The sequence below is a fragment of the Sminthopsis crassicaudata genome, chromosome 4 (assembly GCF_048593235.1).
Source record: "Sminthopsis crassicaudata isolate SCR6 chromosome 4, ASM4859323v1, whole genome shotgun sequence".
Lineage (NCBI taxonomy): Eukaryota > Metazoa > Chordata > Mammalia > Dasyuromorphia > Dasyuridae > Sminthopsis > Sminthopsis crassicaudata.
The window spans coordinates 457,260,380-457,275,082 of NC_133620.1; the positions used below are offsets into that span (position 1 = coordinate 457,260,380).

The 14,703-nt window shown below is 43.9% G+C and overlaps 2 protein-coding genes across 21 annotated transcripts in view; one reads left to right on the forward strand and one right to left on the reverse strand.

The window, feature by feature from the left end:
- Positions 1-78: 78 nt before the first annotated feature.
- Positions 79-12,048, forward strand: TTC19 (tetratricopeptide repeat domain 19). Of its 5 annotated transcripts, none has more exons than XR_012481481.1 (12): positions 79-446; positions 592-722; positions 1,102-1,212; positions 1,744-1,782; positions 2,093-2,149; positions 2,671-2,732; positions 3,268-3,362; positions 4,186-4,340; positions 5,928-6,090; positions 6,477-6,621; positions 9,406-9,460; positions 11,939-12,048. XR_012481481.1 is itself a non-coding variant. In XM_074263939.1 (11 exons), the coding sequence occupies exons 1-10, from the start codon at positions 248-250 to the stop codon at positions 6,602-6,604; spliced, it is 1,140 nt and encodes a 379-aa protein (XP_074120040.1). In that variant the 5' UTR covers positions 79-247; the 3' UTR covers positions 6,605-6,621; positions 11,939-12,048. The 5 variants fall into 5 exon arrangements, 3 of the variants coding, with proteins under 3 accessions (XP_074120040.1, XP_074120039.1, XP_074120038.1); XR_012481480.1 differs by lacking the exon at positions 11,939-12,048 and adding an exon at positions 11,261-11,719; XM_074263939.1 differs by lacking the exon at positions 9,406-9,460.
- NCOR1 (nuclear receptor corepressor 1) overlaps positions 11,130-14,703 on the reverse strand; it is a 165,580-nt gene continuing 162,006 nt past the window's right edge. For all 16 annotated transcript variants that reach the window (XR_012481479.1, XM_074263926.1, XM_074263934.1 and 13 more), the window contains one exon: positions 11,130-11,681. Coding sequence is in view for 15 of the 16 variants with exons in the window: in XM_074263926.1 (XP_074120027.1) it covers positions 11,494-11,681 (188 nt within the window). In the remaining variant the exon portion in view is untranslated. The remainder of the gene's footprint in view (positions 11,682-14,703) is intronic.

Sequence of the window (14,703 nt, forward strand, 5' to 3'; positions counted from 1 at the left end):
AGATAGTGGGTGGAGCCTGGGCCGGGCCTGCCTCGCGGACAGCAGCTCCCCGGAGTGTCAGAGAGTCGGAGCTTCCGGGCCGGTGCCGCTGTCCGGCAGGTGACAGCTCGCTCGCCCCGTACTCCCGGGGAGCCCCGACGCGCCCGGCTCCTCCGGCCAAGCCAGCAAAGGCCGGAAGGCGGCCGCGTGACGCGCGGTCCGGAGCTGCCTGCTCCTTCCGGGCTCGTTCCTTCGCTCGAACCCCGGGATGTGGGGCCCGTTGAGTCGCAGCCTCGGCCGGGGCCTCCTGGCGGCCGCGGGCCGGCGGCGTCGGGGCTACGCGCGGCTCCTGCTGGCAGGACCCCGCGGCGGCGGCGGCGGCCGCCGGGGCACGGAGGTGACCACCAAGCCGCCCCGCGTCGGGCAGGGCCGTTCGGGCCGCGGGCTGTGCGTGGTGGCGCTAGCGGGTGAGCTGGGACCGGCGGGAGGGGGGGGGGCGGGGGCGGGGCCTGGAGCCGAGGGCTGAGGGGGCGGTGGCAGGGCGCCCGTTGCCATGGTGACGGCGCCGCGTTGCCGTGGTGACCGGGCGGCCCGCCCCCTTTCGCCCCGCAGCTTTGTCGTGGTTCTTCAAAAGCGCCCCCGCTGAGGAGGAGGAAGAGGAAGAGGATGACGCGAATGAGGCAGGGGAGAGTCCGCCCTCCGAGACCGAACTCAGGATCATCCAAATGCTAAAGCGGGCCAAGGTGAGACCCGAGCTTCTCCTGCCCCCCCAGAACTGCCCGTCATCAGGGCTCCCAGGCTACCCCTCCTGTGCACCCCCCAAAAGTCCAAAGTAACGGGGCAGTGCTGTGCACGAGCAGCTTGTGATCATTGTCGTGCACTTCGTCTTCTCTAGGAGGGGGTGAGAGGGGGAGAGCATTTGGAACTCAGAAACGTTGAAAAATTGAATGTCAATTTCTAAGTGTAATTGGGAAAAGTTAAGGCAATAAAAGCATATGCGTATATACAGGTATGTGTACATACACATGTGTGTGTGTATACACACTCACATTTTATTTTTCCTTTAAAGCCAGCCATGGCTACATTTCTCCATCCTTCTCTCCTTGTGCTCTCTGCTTACAGTTGAGTATTATGAAAAAGGACCCCGAGGAAGCTGAGAGAATTTTACATGAGGCCCTTCACCTTGCTCACAAGGCAAATATCAAGAAGGCCATCATCTATATCTACGACATGGTAATTCACTCCCGTTACTGCTGGGCCAGAGGCAGGAGAGGGGATGGTAAACTTCCTGCGTTCTGTTTCTGGGCCTCGGAGACAGCTCCTATAAGTTGATTTTTGCCAGGCTTCAGTTTTCCTATCGTAAGATGATTCTAATTTCAGCATTGTCGGGGGCTGTTGATAATTATAAGCCCAGTTCTTATGCATGGAGTCAATTCACAAGCAGTAAGGTAGGGCCAGCTGGGTCAGGCACCATGCTAAGAGCTTGAAGACAAAATGCCACAGCGCATACTGATACTTTTCTGTAAAAGGTTCAGGGTGTTTTAGAAATGCAGAAGTGCCGGCCTGGTCCTTCTCAGCAGCAGTACGAAGTGCCCTTCATGTTCCTTTTGCACAGTGATGACTTCTGCTCGGGGACAGCCCTGTTGGTCAAGCTGATTTCCCTCTAAGAAAGTAGGGGGGAAAGATCTTAGATTCTGATAACAATTAGGGAGCAGTGCACTAATTAGAAAAGTAAGTTGGCTTTGGCTTCTCTTTCCTTTACAGATGGCTAACCTAGCGTTCATGAGGAATCAGCTTGAAAAAGTAAGCAAGTGTTTTGTTGGAATCTGAATCCATGAAAGATTTAGGCTTTAAGTTCCGGGAGATCTTTGATTGGAGAGCTGAAGAGCTAATTTAAGACTTAGTCGTACTGATTCACAGTGTTCCTTAAGATCTATAAATAGACGGTCCCCGGAGACCCGGCATCTTATTTCACCTCTTATTGTCCTTTAGCTTTCCTGTAGACAGTTATTCTACAATCCCCTTGTTGGGAACTCCCCATCTTAGTGTTTTCTCAAGCCCTTTGCGGAATGGTGGGAGCAGTTAAATGCAATTTTCTTATTCCTTATTTTAGGCAGAAAAGCTTTTTAAAGCAACAATGAGCTATCTCCTGGCTGGGGGCATGAAGCAGGTAAGAATAGTAACTCTTATTAGCTGTGAGTGGTTCCAACGCAGCATCTTCACAAAAGGACATTTCTCATCATATACATTTTATTTATAACTAAAGCAGATCCACCCTTCTAACTCTCCATCTCCCATCTCAAAATAGAAATGCCGACCTGAAACCGTGCTGGCCTGATACCCTGTAGAACTGAGGAAAGTAGTTTGCCAACTTCCCGTATCGAGCTCAGTGCCCAGCACGGAGTGGGTTCTTAATAAGCAATTGTAAATTGAGCTTTTAAACCAGAGCTGTGACAGTGAGGAACATGCAAACCACGAGGAAGGACCTTGATGTATGTGGTCACCTGATATGGTTTGGTACATGGTATCCTCACAGGATTATTAGAAGTTAAAATGAGATCATTTAAATAATGATCTTTGTAAGCTTTAACGTGATATATAAATGACAGGTATCGTTACCTGAAGTAGTCTAGCAAAGAATTGTACAGTCATGTACTCATTGCATTCTATAAATGTCTTTTTCTTCCTTAGGAGGACAATGCAATTATTGAAATATCTCTAAAGTTGGCCAGTATCTATGCTACTCTGAAAAAGTAAGTTGAGATAGAGCATCACAGGACAGGCTTATTGCACTGGGAAGGGTTTCAACTTGTGTTGTCAGAAAAAAAATATTTGTAAAACCGCCTGCTTTTCAGGGGGTCAGGCACCAAAAACCTTGCCTAGCACTCTGAGATTAATTTCAGTTCAGCTGTGGGCTTCTTTACCATATGGGCTTGGATCATTATCCTGTCTTCATGGATGGAGGAAAAAAACATTTACAGTGAGAGTCTCATCCAAAAAGATACCATTGTCACGAACTGGGACACTGCTAGACATTCTGTCATGAAAATCCAATGGCAAAGCACCTGGTGTATATCCATTAAAAAACTAATCTGAACAGGGACTTTTTCAAGGAGGTTGGAGTGGTGACTGGGTGGGAGCTCTCAGAGACTTGATTTACTTCAGTCCTCCCTTTATGGCGGTGACCCAAATCTCAGCTGGGCAAAAGAGAAATTTGGCCCTTGATCCCCCTGCAGAATGTCAGGGAGCTTGAAGGTGAACTGCCCATCCTTGCTCATTGTGTTACAGACAGGAATTTGCTTTTGCTGGTTATGAGTTCTGCATTTCAACCCTGGAGAGAAAAATCGCCAAAGAGAAGGCATTACCAGAAGAAGCCATGCCAGGTAGGGAAGCAGATGTCTGAGCAATTTCCCAGTGCATTGCAGAAAAGAGAAGTGGAAGTGGGATGAGTTATGCACTTTGGGTGCTGCTCAGAAGGAGATTTGTGTTCTCTGCATTGAGGACATTTTGCCCTTCCTTCAGGTTTAAGTTTTGTGCAGATGTGATTCCTTGAACCAATCATTAGTCTGGTAGAAGGAAGAGATCAGTGTTTTCCTTCCTGTAGTCAGCTCAGCCACACAGATCTTTTAAGTTAAGATAGTTTCTTTTTTACTCTCGAAAAAGTGGGAGTCGGGCAGGCAGGTAATAAACTCAGAAAGAGGACAGCATTTCTTTGGCTAATATATTAAAGTTTATTCCATATAGCATATTAAAAGATGAACTAACTGGGAGTAGGATGTGAGAAACCTGAAATCCTGAATTCAGTTTGAAATGTGGGGAATTTCCAGATCATCAGATAAAAACGGCAAGAAACCAAACCTAAAAGTCAGCTCTAAATCAGTTTCTAGGGATCCAAACCATTTCTGGCAAGGAACTATAATTTGTACCAACTCTCTGGGCAGCAATTTTCATCTGTGAGTGAATAGAACCTAGTTTGATTCTGAGATTGGTGATTACAGCAGGGACATGGTCCTGGTAGCATTTCGGGGCTGCTAAGTGCTGCTTACATCTATGTCTGGGAGCTGGGATCCTTAGGGGCTGACAGGTTAATTCACAGGGGAATGAATGAGCACACGACACTGGAAGCTGGGAGGGAGGAGCCGTCCCTCATTTCCCCTCCTTGGTGGCGATGTGACTTCCATCCTCATGGTCTTGTTTGACTTTTAGCGGAAGAGAAAGACAATACCCAACTCCTGCTGGGCATGTGCTATGACTCCTATGCTCGATACCTCCTCGATGTCAACCGACTGTCCGATGCACAAAAAATGTACGAAAAAGCGTTACAAATTTCCAGAGAGGTCCGAGGAGAACGACATCCACAGGTGATGATCACTGCTTGTTGCCTTTATGGCTTAGGGGTAGAATGTGCATTCATTATCCTGCTTTAAAAATCAGAGCAAGGAAGTATAAGGTGAAATGCCTACATTTGAAATATTTTAATAACTTAAGAATAATAATTTAGAAGGAAGAAGGGGGAGACAGAACTGCTCATTTGGATCAGTGAGTTAAAGTGGAGTAGACAACCTTCAATCTGGGTCTGGATGAAGTACTGAGGAATTGTGGGGACAGTCGCTCCCTGAAAGTGTGGGCTCTTGTGTAGACCAGCATCAGAAGGGCCCTCAAACTGAAGCAGAACCCATCTGGCCGGGCTTGGGTTTCTCCTGCTGTTTGTCACACATGAGACTGAATTGGGCTGGAAACTTCAGAGGAGAATTTTAAAAAGGATTAACAATGGTCTGAAACCTGGGGAAGGTGAGAGGGGAGATGGAGGTGCTCAGTATAGACATTTTCATTAAGGTGTGGGCAGGAAATTCAAGAAGCAAAAGGTGCATTGATAATTTAATCTAATATAATCCAAGAGTGAAGTGGTTTGTGTGGCTGATGAAAAGGGGGGGGAGGAATGCTTCCTTAAGCTCTCAGCACTTTGGGAGCTTTCTGAACTCTAAGGATTTCCTCTGCCTTCGCAAAAGAGTTGGACACAATTTCACTTTTTCTCATGGGACAGGAGCTGCTGACCTTTTTCTTATATTAAACTCCAGAGAGGAGGAAGGGGGTGTTTTAGTCTGCCAGTTAGTAAATGTATGGAGTATATGAGATGATAATTTCTGGGTGAAGGTGCAACTAGAACCTTGGGACCATTTACTGGAGGGAAAAGGTCCAGGCAGGGCCGAAGGTCCACAGATGGATTTCTGGGGCAGGGAACAAAATGACATGTTTCAGTAGAATCCGTTTCCTTTACACTCCTGTGTATTTTATGTTAAAACATGACTTTGTAGTCATAGCATGACTGACAAATGAGATTCAGCACCTCTGTCCTGCAGGTTAGTGCCTTTATGTGGGTTCCCCAAAGTGTAACTTGTGTGTCCGTCAAAGATGTTAAGAGTCTAGAGGCTTATAATTAATTAATTGTTAATCTTTAGTGGTTCATTTTTTTCCTCACACAGAATGTTCCCTGGAAATATCAGGCTTTGGCTCAGGCCTGGGCCTTTACAATATTAAAAGGGTCCTCAAGTAGGGAGAGACATTTAACATAGGAAAGGCTTTGTTTAACTCACAGCAAAAGACACTTGGGCAAGCCTACCCTTTCCTCTCTCCCGAGGGTCCAGATGGAGGGAGCACAGAGACAGCCATCCTTCTGAGGGAGAGGGATCTGCGCGGCCCCTCCAGGACTCGCTCTGCAGTTGCTAGCACTGGGATACGCAGGGCTGGGATCCAAGGCAGGCCCGGGATCCAAGGCAGGCCCATCCCTTTGCCACAAGATGGGGCCCATCCAGAGACTTGCCCACTATTCTAATGCCCTTTCCCTGGTACGGTGATGCTGCTGACATGACCTGGGAAATGGGGAAGCCCCTGTAGGGGTGCTAATAATTGTGCTCCTCAAGCTGCCCTTCGGCTTTTCTTTGATACAGACCGTGGTGCTAATGAATGACCTAGCCACTACTCTGGATGCACAGGGTCACTTTGATGAAGCCTACACATATGTGAAAAAGGCGTCGGAGCTGGCAAGGCAGATTGAGCACCCTGAGCTGCACCGGGTGCTCAGCAACATGGCAGGAATATTGATGCACAAAGGTACTGGGACAGGGCCAGAGTGGAGGAGTGGGTAAAGGTACTGATTGGAGAGAGCATCCTCCTCCTCCAAATCAGAAGAGGGCATTGGAACTAGGAAGAGCATGCCATCCCGCCTAGTGCAAGGCCAGGAGGGACCTCCTTTGACTTTGTACCTGCAAGTACAAAGATGAAGGCCCTCCAGATCAGATAGAGGGGTCTCAGCTAGGAAGCTTAGGAGGATGCCTTTGTATGCCGCTTCTGTCCTCAACTTTGGCAAAGGGCTCTGGCAGAGGACGGGGTGTACTGGCTCTGGTGTCCAGTCGCTCACAAACCTTTCAATTCGTGACAATCTCTTCCTTGAACTTCCTATTTTAAAACAGTTTTCTGCTTTCCCTTCCTGGTTTTAGCAAGCTATGTTGAAGCCAAGTATGTCTACGAGGAGGCCCTGAAAGAGGCTGAGCTAAAGGGAGATGAGGCTTCCATCGAGCACATCAAGGAGGAGCTGACTGAACTGGCCAGCAGCCGAGGCCTTTGACTCAGTTTCACCCAGGGGTAAATCTCTCTGGGGGGCAGGGTGGGTAATGTCAGTTAACAAAAGAAAGGCAGATGTGATTTGTCTGGAACACCTAAACAAATGGCGTAAATCGTTCATATTTGAAATTTAACTCTACCCTCTTTCCCCTTCAAACATCAAAACATATTCTATACACGCCTTTTTCTAGAACAAGCCACTTAGACTTGAGCTTTGTTCTAAGTGTTGAACTTTTCATACAACTCCCCATGTGAGAATAGACTCACTTTATGGGTACAGAAAAGAAAGCGTCGTTTTTGCTACTGAGCTACAAAGACTGATAGAGAAGAAACTCCTTTTCCAAGGCCCAACTCGTTTTGGGGGAATAACAGTCCCAGCTCTCACAAGACTGAGATCCCTGATTGAGAATTCTGCAATCTTTCTTGGCACTGAATATTTTTGTCCATAGCAGAGGTTCACAAAAGGCCTGGCCTTAACTTTGGTTTTCATTATGATTTTTAAAAATGAGACATGAGCGCTCCCCTCTTCCATAGCTTCTCTGCTCTTCTGTGTGGAAAGAGCAGCTGGATCCAACAAATCTAAGGTCAAAGTCTCGAGGAGTAGCCACATTCGGGTTCTTGCCAATGGGTACCAAAGAAAAAAAATGATGACTTTGGAAAAGGGCTTATTCAGGGGCTGCTAGGATTTCATTAAATTTTCACTTAAAAATATATTTCACTGGCACTTATTTGCCATGATCATAATCAATGAATTAGTTCTACCCATTGTCCAGAATTAGGTTTTCACAAATGGGATTGTTGACCAAGGCAGCTGCAATGAAAAAGCTGTCTGTTCTTTGAAGTGCTCCACATTCAAAATGAATGGATGAATAAGGCTTCAAATGTTCTTACAATCCTGGCCACTGAGTCCAAGATGGAAGGAATTAGTGAGTTGTAGTTAACTGGAGTGAGCTGTTCGTTTCTGCAGGAATCTGTTTATTGATGTAAAATTGTGTCTTTCAAACCTCGAGAGCTTTAATTATTTATTCTTAAATGAATCTATTAGAATTTTCTGTCCTGGGAGAAGGAAAGAAACCTGTCACATCAGTCTCACCTAATAAAAGTGAGATTTAATCTCCTCCCATGTACTAATTTAAACCTGTTAGACTTGAAATTGAACACTTAATGAAAATTTGTGTGCACATGTGCATGTACACACACACATACACAACACACGTCTCATGAAATTTAGTCTTAAATAACTACTTACCCAGGGAAAAGTGACAGTTTATCTATGGATCTAGTGGCAAATGTAAATTTTATTTAACTATTTGTATGTCATCCATGGAATGGGTGTACTAGTAATATTTTTGGTACGTGTGTGGATTGGATGATCCTAAATAAAAACACCAAGATAATTTATGTATTGAATAATTTTTAAAATGTACTACTTTAAAGGAATCCAAATAGGCTTTTTGAGATTGAAACTATGTGAGAAAGTAGTTTAAGTTGTATAGCAAATACAAGGCAGGATGGCAAAATGGGTGGAGCTGGCCTTAGAAGCCATCTTGGTCACCAGTCCTGGCCTTGGGCACATCTCACCTTTTTGGGGCCCCAATGCTGATCCCTGGAAAGTCTCCTCTAGGCTCTCCCTGGTGAAGTGAAATTCCAGGTCTGGTCCAGAAGATGAAAACCAAAAAGAGAGAATCTTAGGGATAAAGAACATAAGTCTAACTTACTCATTTATTTGCCTTTCTACTTCAAAAAATCCTGAAGACTAGAGTTAATCTCTATGTAAGTTTTGATGGAGATGAAGTACTTCACCAGCAAAAATTTGGCTAACCAAGCTTCCTCTGGGGGACTGAATGGGGTAGGGAAGTTTCTTGCCTCTCTCGGCCCTCCCTGCCACCCTGGCTCTAGCAGTTAGTTACTCAAAAGCAAGCAAGCTTTTACTCACTTAAGATATTTTTCCATTTTAATCCAGAGATTCCCAGTGTGGCCTGGCCATCTCAGGGGTTTGGGAAAATTCTCTAAGTTCCTTTGAAGGGAGCTATAAATTCTAGTATTGTTCCCAATGAGGCTCATCTGTTCTGTCGTAAAACGAGGCAACAAAGCAAATGGAGAACTAGCTGATCCCCTTTTATTGATTGGTCTGAATCCAGAAGTCACTAACTACTAAAAACATTGTGTGGGAAGGAAGGGAGAAATTAAATTTCACCATTACACATGGATTTTCAAGTCTTAAATGTTTTCAAATCAGAATCAGTGAACATACCAAGATGAAAACATTGTGAAATCAATCACGTATCATAAATCAGCGCTGAAAATGCTGTCCAACTGCTTTTGTAAACCATAATCGGAACAAGACAGAACCAATTCCTAAGGCTCCTTGCATTTGAGCCAATCTCCACTTGGGCCTGGGTGCTGGAGTCGATGAGGGCCATTCAAGGTTCAGTTCCAAAAACAGGACTTGAGAAGGCCAGAAAATCCGTGGGCAAAGGCAGCCTCCCTCGGAGGGGGCATGCTAGTGGGAGGAAGGCCCAAGACCACCGTCATTTTCACAGACCACCATGGCTGCCAATGGCCACGATTCCCACTCTACCCACAAGAGCAGACACTCGTGGTGGCTCCACAGGCAAAGCCACTTTCAACAAACCCCCACCTTATGTGTTAGAGAAGTAGGAACTGAATGGCCCACTATGAGGAGGTGTGCTTAGTTGTGTTCTGCTTGACCCCAGAGGACATAGACCGCACACAGAAACAGGCAGAAGTTGCTGGGAGGCGGATTGAGATTTGACAGGAAAACCTTTTTTTCTCCCTGACAAGGAGAGTCCTAAAAGGGAAATGAATGATATGAGAAGACGAGCCCCCGGCCTTGGAGGTAAGTCACCTGTTGGGGGAGCTCGAGATGGGATTTTTGATCAGGTAGGGATGGGCTTAATGGGTCACCAAGAACCCTGAGGTTCTGTCCAAGGGTATAAACAAAAAAAAGACCACCTCCTGAAGATTAAATATTAACAGAACTGTGTGGGATTTTTGGTTTCCTTTTCTGAGAGTGAAGTAATGGATGTGGCAAAGCATCATGGGTCCATAATTTGATCTTTAAAAGTAACTATTTAGACCTCCGTCGCATTAAACAATTTTTTTTTTTTTTTTTTTTTTTTTTTTACTAAGAAAACTTGTCCAAGAACAGAATTTCTTTCTTTTTTGGGTGGGCATGGATTTTCAAGCATCTAGAAAAATACTGTTGCTACCTGTAGACTAACAAATCAGTAAAATTGTTCAGATTCTAGAAATTTCCCATGGTTCAAACTGAACAGATCAGATGTAATCATCCCATTATTAAATGTGAGGTAATCACAGAATCAAGCAAACACAGATATTCATCTTTCAAGTATCAGAAATGAAATATTTGAACTCCTTTGGAATTTCTCTTAGTAAACCTCGAGAGGCCCAAGTTTCTCTAAAGTGTATACACAGACTACTGTGGATACTCTTTTGAGAGTTCAGTGTATATTAAGCCCAGCAAATTTTAAATTGTACCTGAACCTCCTATGTCCTTTTTACCCGTTTTTTAACCCAAACAAACCTGGTATTTTCTGAACTAGTACCTAGATGCAAAGGGAAAGTGGAGATAGATTTTTGCCTGCCTGCCTAAGTGATAAACACCTAAAATTCAGCAGGCAGTGATTAATGAGATCAGAAAAATAGTCTTGGACTACAAATAAAATAATTCCTTACTCCAATTTAAAACTAGCTTAATTAGCCAGATGTTTTAACATTAAGCTTGGCCCCCAAACCAGAAAGTGGAGAGAGGATAAGTACTAGTTTGTGCAAAGAACAGAAGACTGTTAAACAGTGAATTACATGGTTTTCAATACTGTAGAGCACAAAATCTAAAATATCTTGATATTGGCTAAGTAGCTTAACTGTTCAACAAAACAAGGGAGAAAAAAAGCTCACATACCAACAAGGTAAAGGTTCCTTTGGAACCCGAGCCGGCCAGCCTTGCTTCAGCAGTGGCCCACTCCGGAGGGCCGGGGCTGGGGGCTCAGTCTGCCTGCAGCCTGGGCTCAGAGTTAAGTCACCAGTGTGCACCTCGTCTAATAGGCCTCTTCTTTTCAAACAATCATCACATACCCATGCAATAATATTGCTGCAGTGCTCATTTAAGAAAACTTTTTTAAGACTGCACTGAAAATGTACAATGTGACAAAATACTTTAAATGAAGGAAATGTGTTTTCCTCCTGCTGGCTGATCCAAATATAGTAATATACAGATCCTGTCACAGGACCACTTACAGTCCACCTTTAGAGCTCAACATTTTCACAAAAGATTTTAAACATCACTGGGAAAATGTAAAGAGAAACAAGTCATTAAAATACAATGCCCATGACGGCCAATGCAGTATAAGGAGGCCGAATGAGGTCGTTTGGAAGGCAAGGGTTCCGAAGTCACACTTAAGTTGCTTTAAAAAAAAAAAAAAATCACAAAATGACCCCCAGAGTCGATGCGCTGATTGGAACACAAGTACACCAGATACTATAGCGAGGGGAAAACACTGCAAAAAGGTAATCTATTTACAGAAGAATGATTTAAAGACATTATGCTTTTCTTTACAAATAGATGTAGAACAGGAATTGTCCACTTTTTAAAAACTCTTTACATATTTATCTTCAGGATTTCCACCCTCCACTATTAAAATCCTCTTCACGGGCTGTATCACAGTCATTTTTCTACTTGACTCTCCAAATGAGATTCCATCATTTCTTCATTGTGTGTGGCCCTGGCTTTCCTGGAAAGTCTCTTTGGGCACAAGTCAAGAGACAGGTTTTTGACCCGCAATTGGAGAAAAAAAAACCCAACACAAAAAAAGGAAAGATCCCTCCCCCCGGCGTCAATCTGTGCATAGTTCATTCATCACTGTCTGACAGCGTCTCATATTGTGAGGAGAGCAGCGGCGCAGGTTCTCGCTCCCACATCCTATTTGGTGGGTGAGCAGCCGCCTGGCTCACGGACGAGGGGGCACATGCGATCGATGTTGGTGGGGTACTGCTGAGCATCCGCATCGTCAAAGGGTTGAAAGGAAACTGCGTTGAACCTGCCAAAAATAAAATTGGGCTTTTATTGATAAGTGAATATGGTCTAGAGAAATTTTCTTTCCGTACAACTGAACAAGAATTGTCACAAAGCTATGTGGGGGAGGAGATATGTTAGAGTAAAGGGTTAACTTCATACTGGGGAAGAACCACCAGGAAGACAGATAGGGACCTCTGGCTTATTCCCAGCACATAGCAGTGTTTGGAACTCAATGGGTCCTCTTAAATGTTTTTTTTTTTTTTTAAATGTTGTTTAAAGGTTACATGAAGCCAGAACAAAGAACAACAAGATGACTGAAGACGCAAGAAAAAAAATACAGCCAATAAAAAAATATTTCAATCTCTTTTATTGAGTATGAAAAAAGAAAACTGAATGGCTTTATGGCACATTATTACCAGAAGCATAGTGCTTAAGAGATATCTGAAGTTCATAACTTGAGGAAAAGGGTGTAAAGGTCAGGGATATAGTTCTCATGGGACGGTGAGGAAGAACAGGTTACAGGCTGGTGAAAGAGCAGGCTATGGGGATCCGTAAGTTACATTGGTTTCTAAGACCATTTCTCATAAATCCCTCAGCAACTACCACCCCTGCCATCTTCACCAAAGAATACAATTCTCAATTGCTTGAGAACTTGGAGACAGTTTCTCTGAGCTAGATTTTGTGAGACTAATTGTTTTGCTGCCTGCTACTCCAGGAAAAAGTCTTTAGCTGATGTATTCTAAGAATTTTGGAATAAGAAATCACCCTTAGATAGCACTTTTAAGCTTTAGAAAACACTTTCTTCACTACAACCTTGTGAGGTAGTGAGGCAAAAAAAAAAAAATATTTGTGACTTGCCCATTATCACATAGGAATTCAAAACTGAGCTCTCCAAGGCCCCAAGTTCAAAGTTCTTTCCCTTCTGTATAGTTTATGAGGAATATTGGCTAAAAAACTAAGTCACCATGATGTGACAGATATTTAATTCATGAATCAAGTGTGAATAACTTGAAGGATGTTCCGTTTATTCTTTCCCAATGGAGACATTTCCCACTAAAAAGACCTAAGGTAATTCTAAGACTAATTTATGATCACTTTTATATTGCCACTAAAATGTAAGCTATGAGGCCAAATAGAATTCTCGTTCTAGACCTACCATACACACAAGAACGTGACGTATGCTATAAAGCGGAAATTGTATTTTTTTCAGATGACAGTTTATGAATTAAACTCTGCTGAACCAGGAAAACCTTATACAAAAAGACTACAACAGAAACAAAAAAAAAAAAAGGAAATTCAATGTTCTTTAATTATGAGTAAATTTGAGCCTGAAACTGAGAGGAGAATGAGCTGGCCTTCTTTGTGAAGATGTGAGCCTGTGGGCATGGAATATAGCATATATACTGTTGTTTGAGCAACATGGTGATGAATTTTGCTGAATAGTTTCCTCATTTATTACCTTATAAAGAATGGACCTCAAGGTGAGAGAACAGGAAAGGATATAATAGGAAAGGAAGGTGATGTTAAATTATGAGGGAAAAAGTTTTTTTTTTTCTTTTTTTTTTTTTAATGACCTGCTTGGAGGCTTTGAGCTGAAAGAGATATCTCTTTATATATCCTTTCCCTTTCTGTGATTCTTTGATTTCATTATAAACTTCACTAAAGACACACTGTCATGCACTGACCATCTCTTTCAAAAGATAGCTCTTCCAGCAGTGTGGGTCCCAATACATCCATGTACGTGCGGTGTGATTTTCACATTTCTTCCTGCATATCTGTCCCAGTGCTGTCCCCCCTCCCCCCAAACATGCTGAGAAAACTTCTGAAACAGTGCGACTGGGCCCTGGTTTTCCTGGACTTCCCTATGGGACCGAGCCCTCTGCTCATGCATTTCTCTGGTGTTAACCTTAGATAAACAAAACTTCTGAAGTGCAATTCTTCATTTGTCCACGAGCCTCAATGCTGCTTTTTGAGTGATCCTTTACCACAGTCCTTTGGCAAGTGTATGTCGTAACGAGAAGCCACACGTCATTATGGGAAGAATACTGGGGTTCAATATAGGCCTTTGTTTCAGGAAGACGACTGAGGTCAATAAAAGCACTATGCTATTTCCTAAAGCCATTGGTCCGCTCTGTCCCTCAGATCTCCCTGGGCCCAAGGTATTGTTCCTATACATTGTCTAAGACAGAAATAATGGGACACACTCTATGGAGAGACTAGCCATAGGCAGGCTTCATCCACTGGGCTTTTCTGTATGAGGAGTTAGTTAAGCTGAATTCTTTTGAGTGATTATGCTCTCACCTGCAGTATTCTGGGACTTTTTGGTGATCAGCATATGATGCTATCCGAAAACAGATGTATCTGGAGAACCTCACCCTCTTGTAATTTAGCCTGACCATGTGACTCTTCTGCTCCAAAGGCTACCAAAGGCCTTTTTAGGACAAGATACAAGGACTTCTCCTTTGGACTTTTGAAGCCCCTCAGGCTCTTTGGCCAAATTGGCTTTCTTGCTCTTTTCTAGACTTCAGGTCTCTGCTCTCTGAACTCTTATGGGGCAGCTGAAGTGCTGCCTACAAGAACCCCTTGGATTTCCTCCGTCAGGAGTGTTCTTACAAGTTCCCTCCCTTCAGTAGAATCTAAGTTCTTTAAGTAGTCATAACACCAGCACCTAAGCACAGTGCCTGGCAAATAGTAATCACTTAATAAATGCTTATTGATTGATTAGGGTCTGCACTAGACTTACCTGTGTCACTTACAGATTTATCTTCCTGTTTGATGTTAACTAATCAGGTATTTCTGAATAAAAAACCATGTTCTATCTTTCAAGGAATCCTGTATACCCGACATGTATGGGAGAAGCACTTTGCTGGAGGAGGGCCTTGAAGGTGGTATTTTGCCCCTAGTGAATGGCATGCTTTTTAGTAACCAACAAACAGTAAGCAAGGCAGGTTCCTGTACATTCGGCTCCTTTCAATCCACTGTGTAACTGAGAATAGGTAGAACCCATTCATTTAGGAAAGCCAGCCTGTTCCTTCTCACACCTC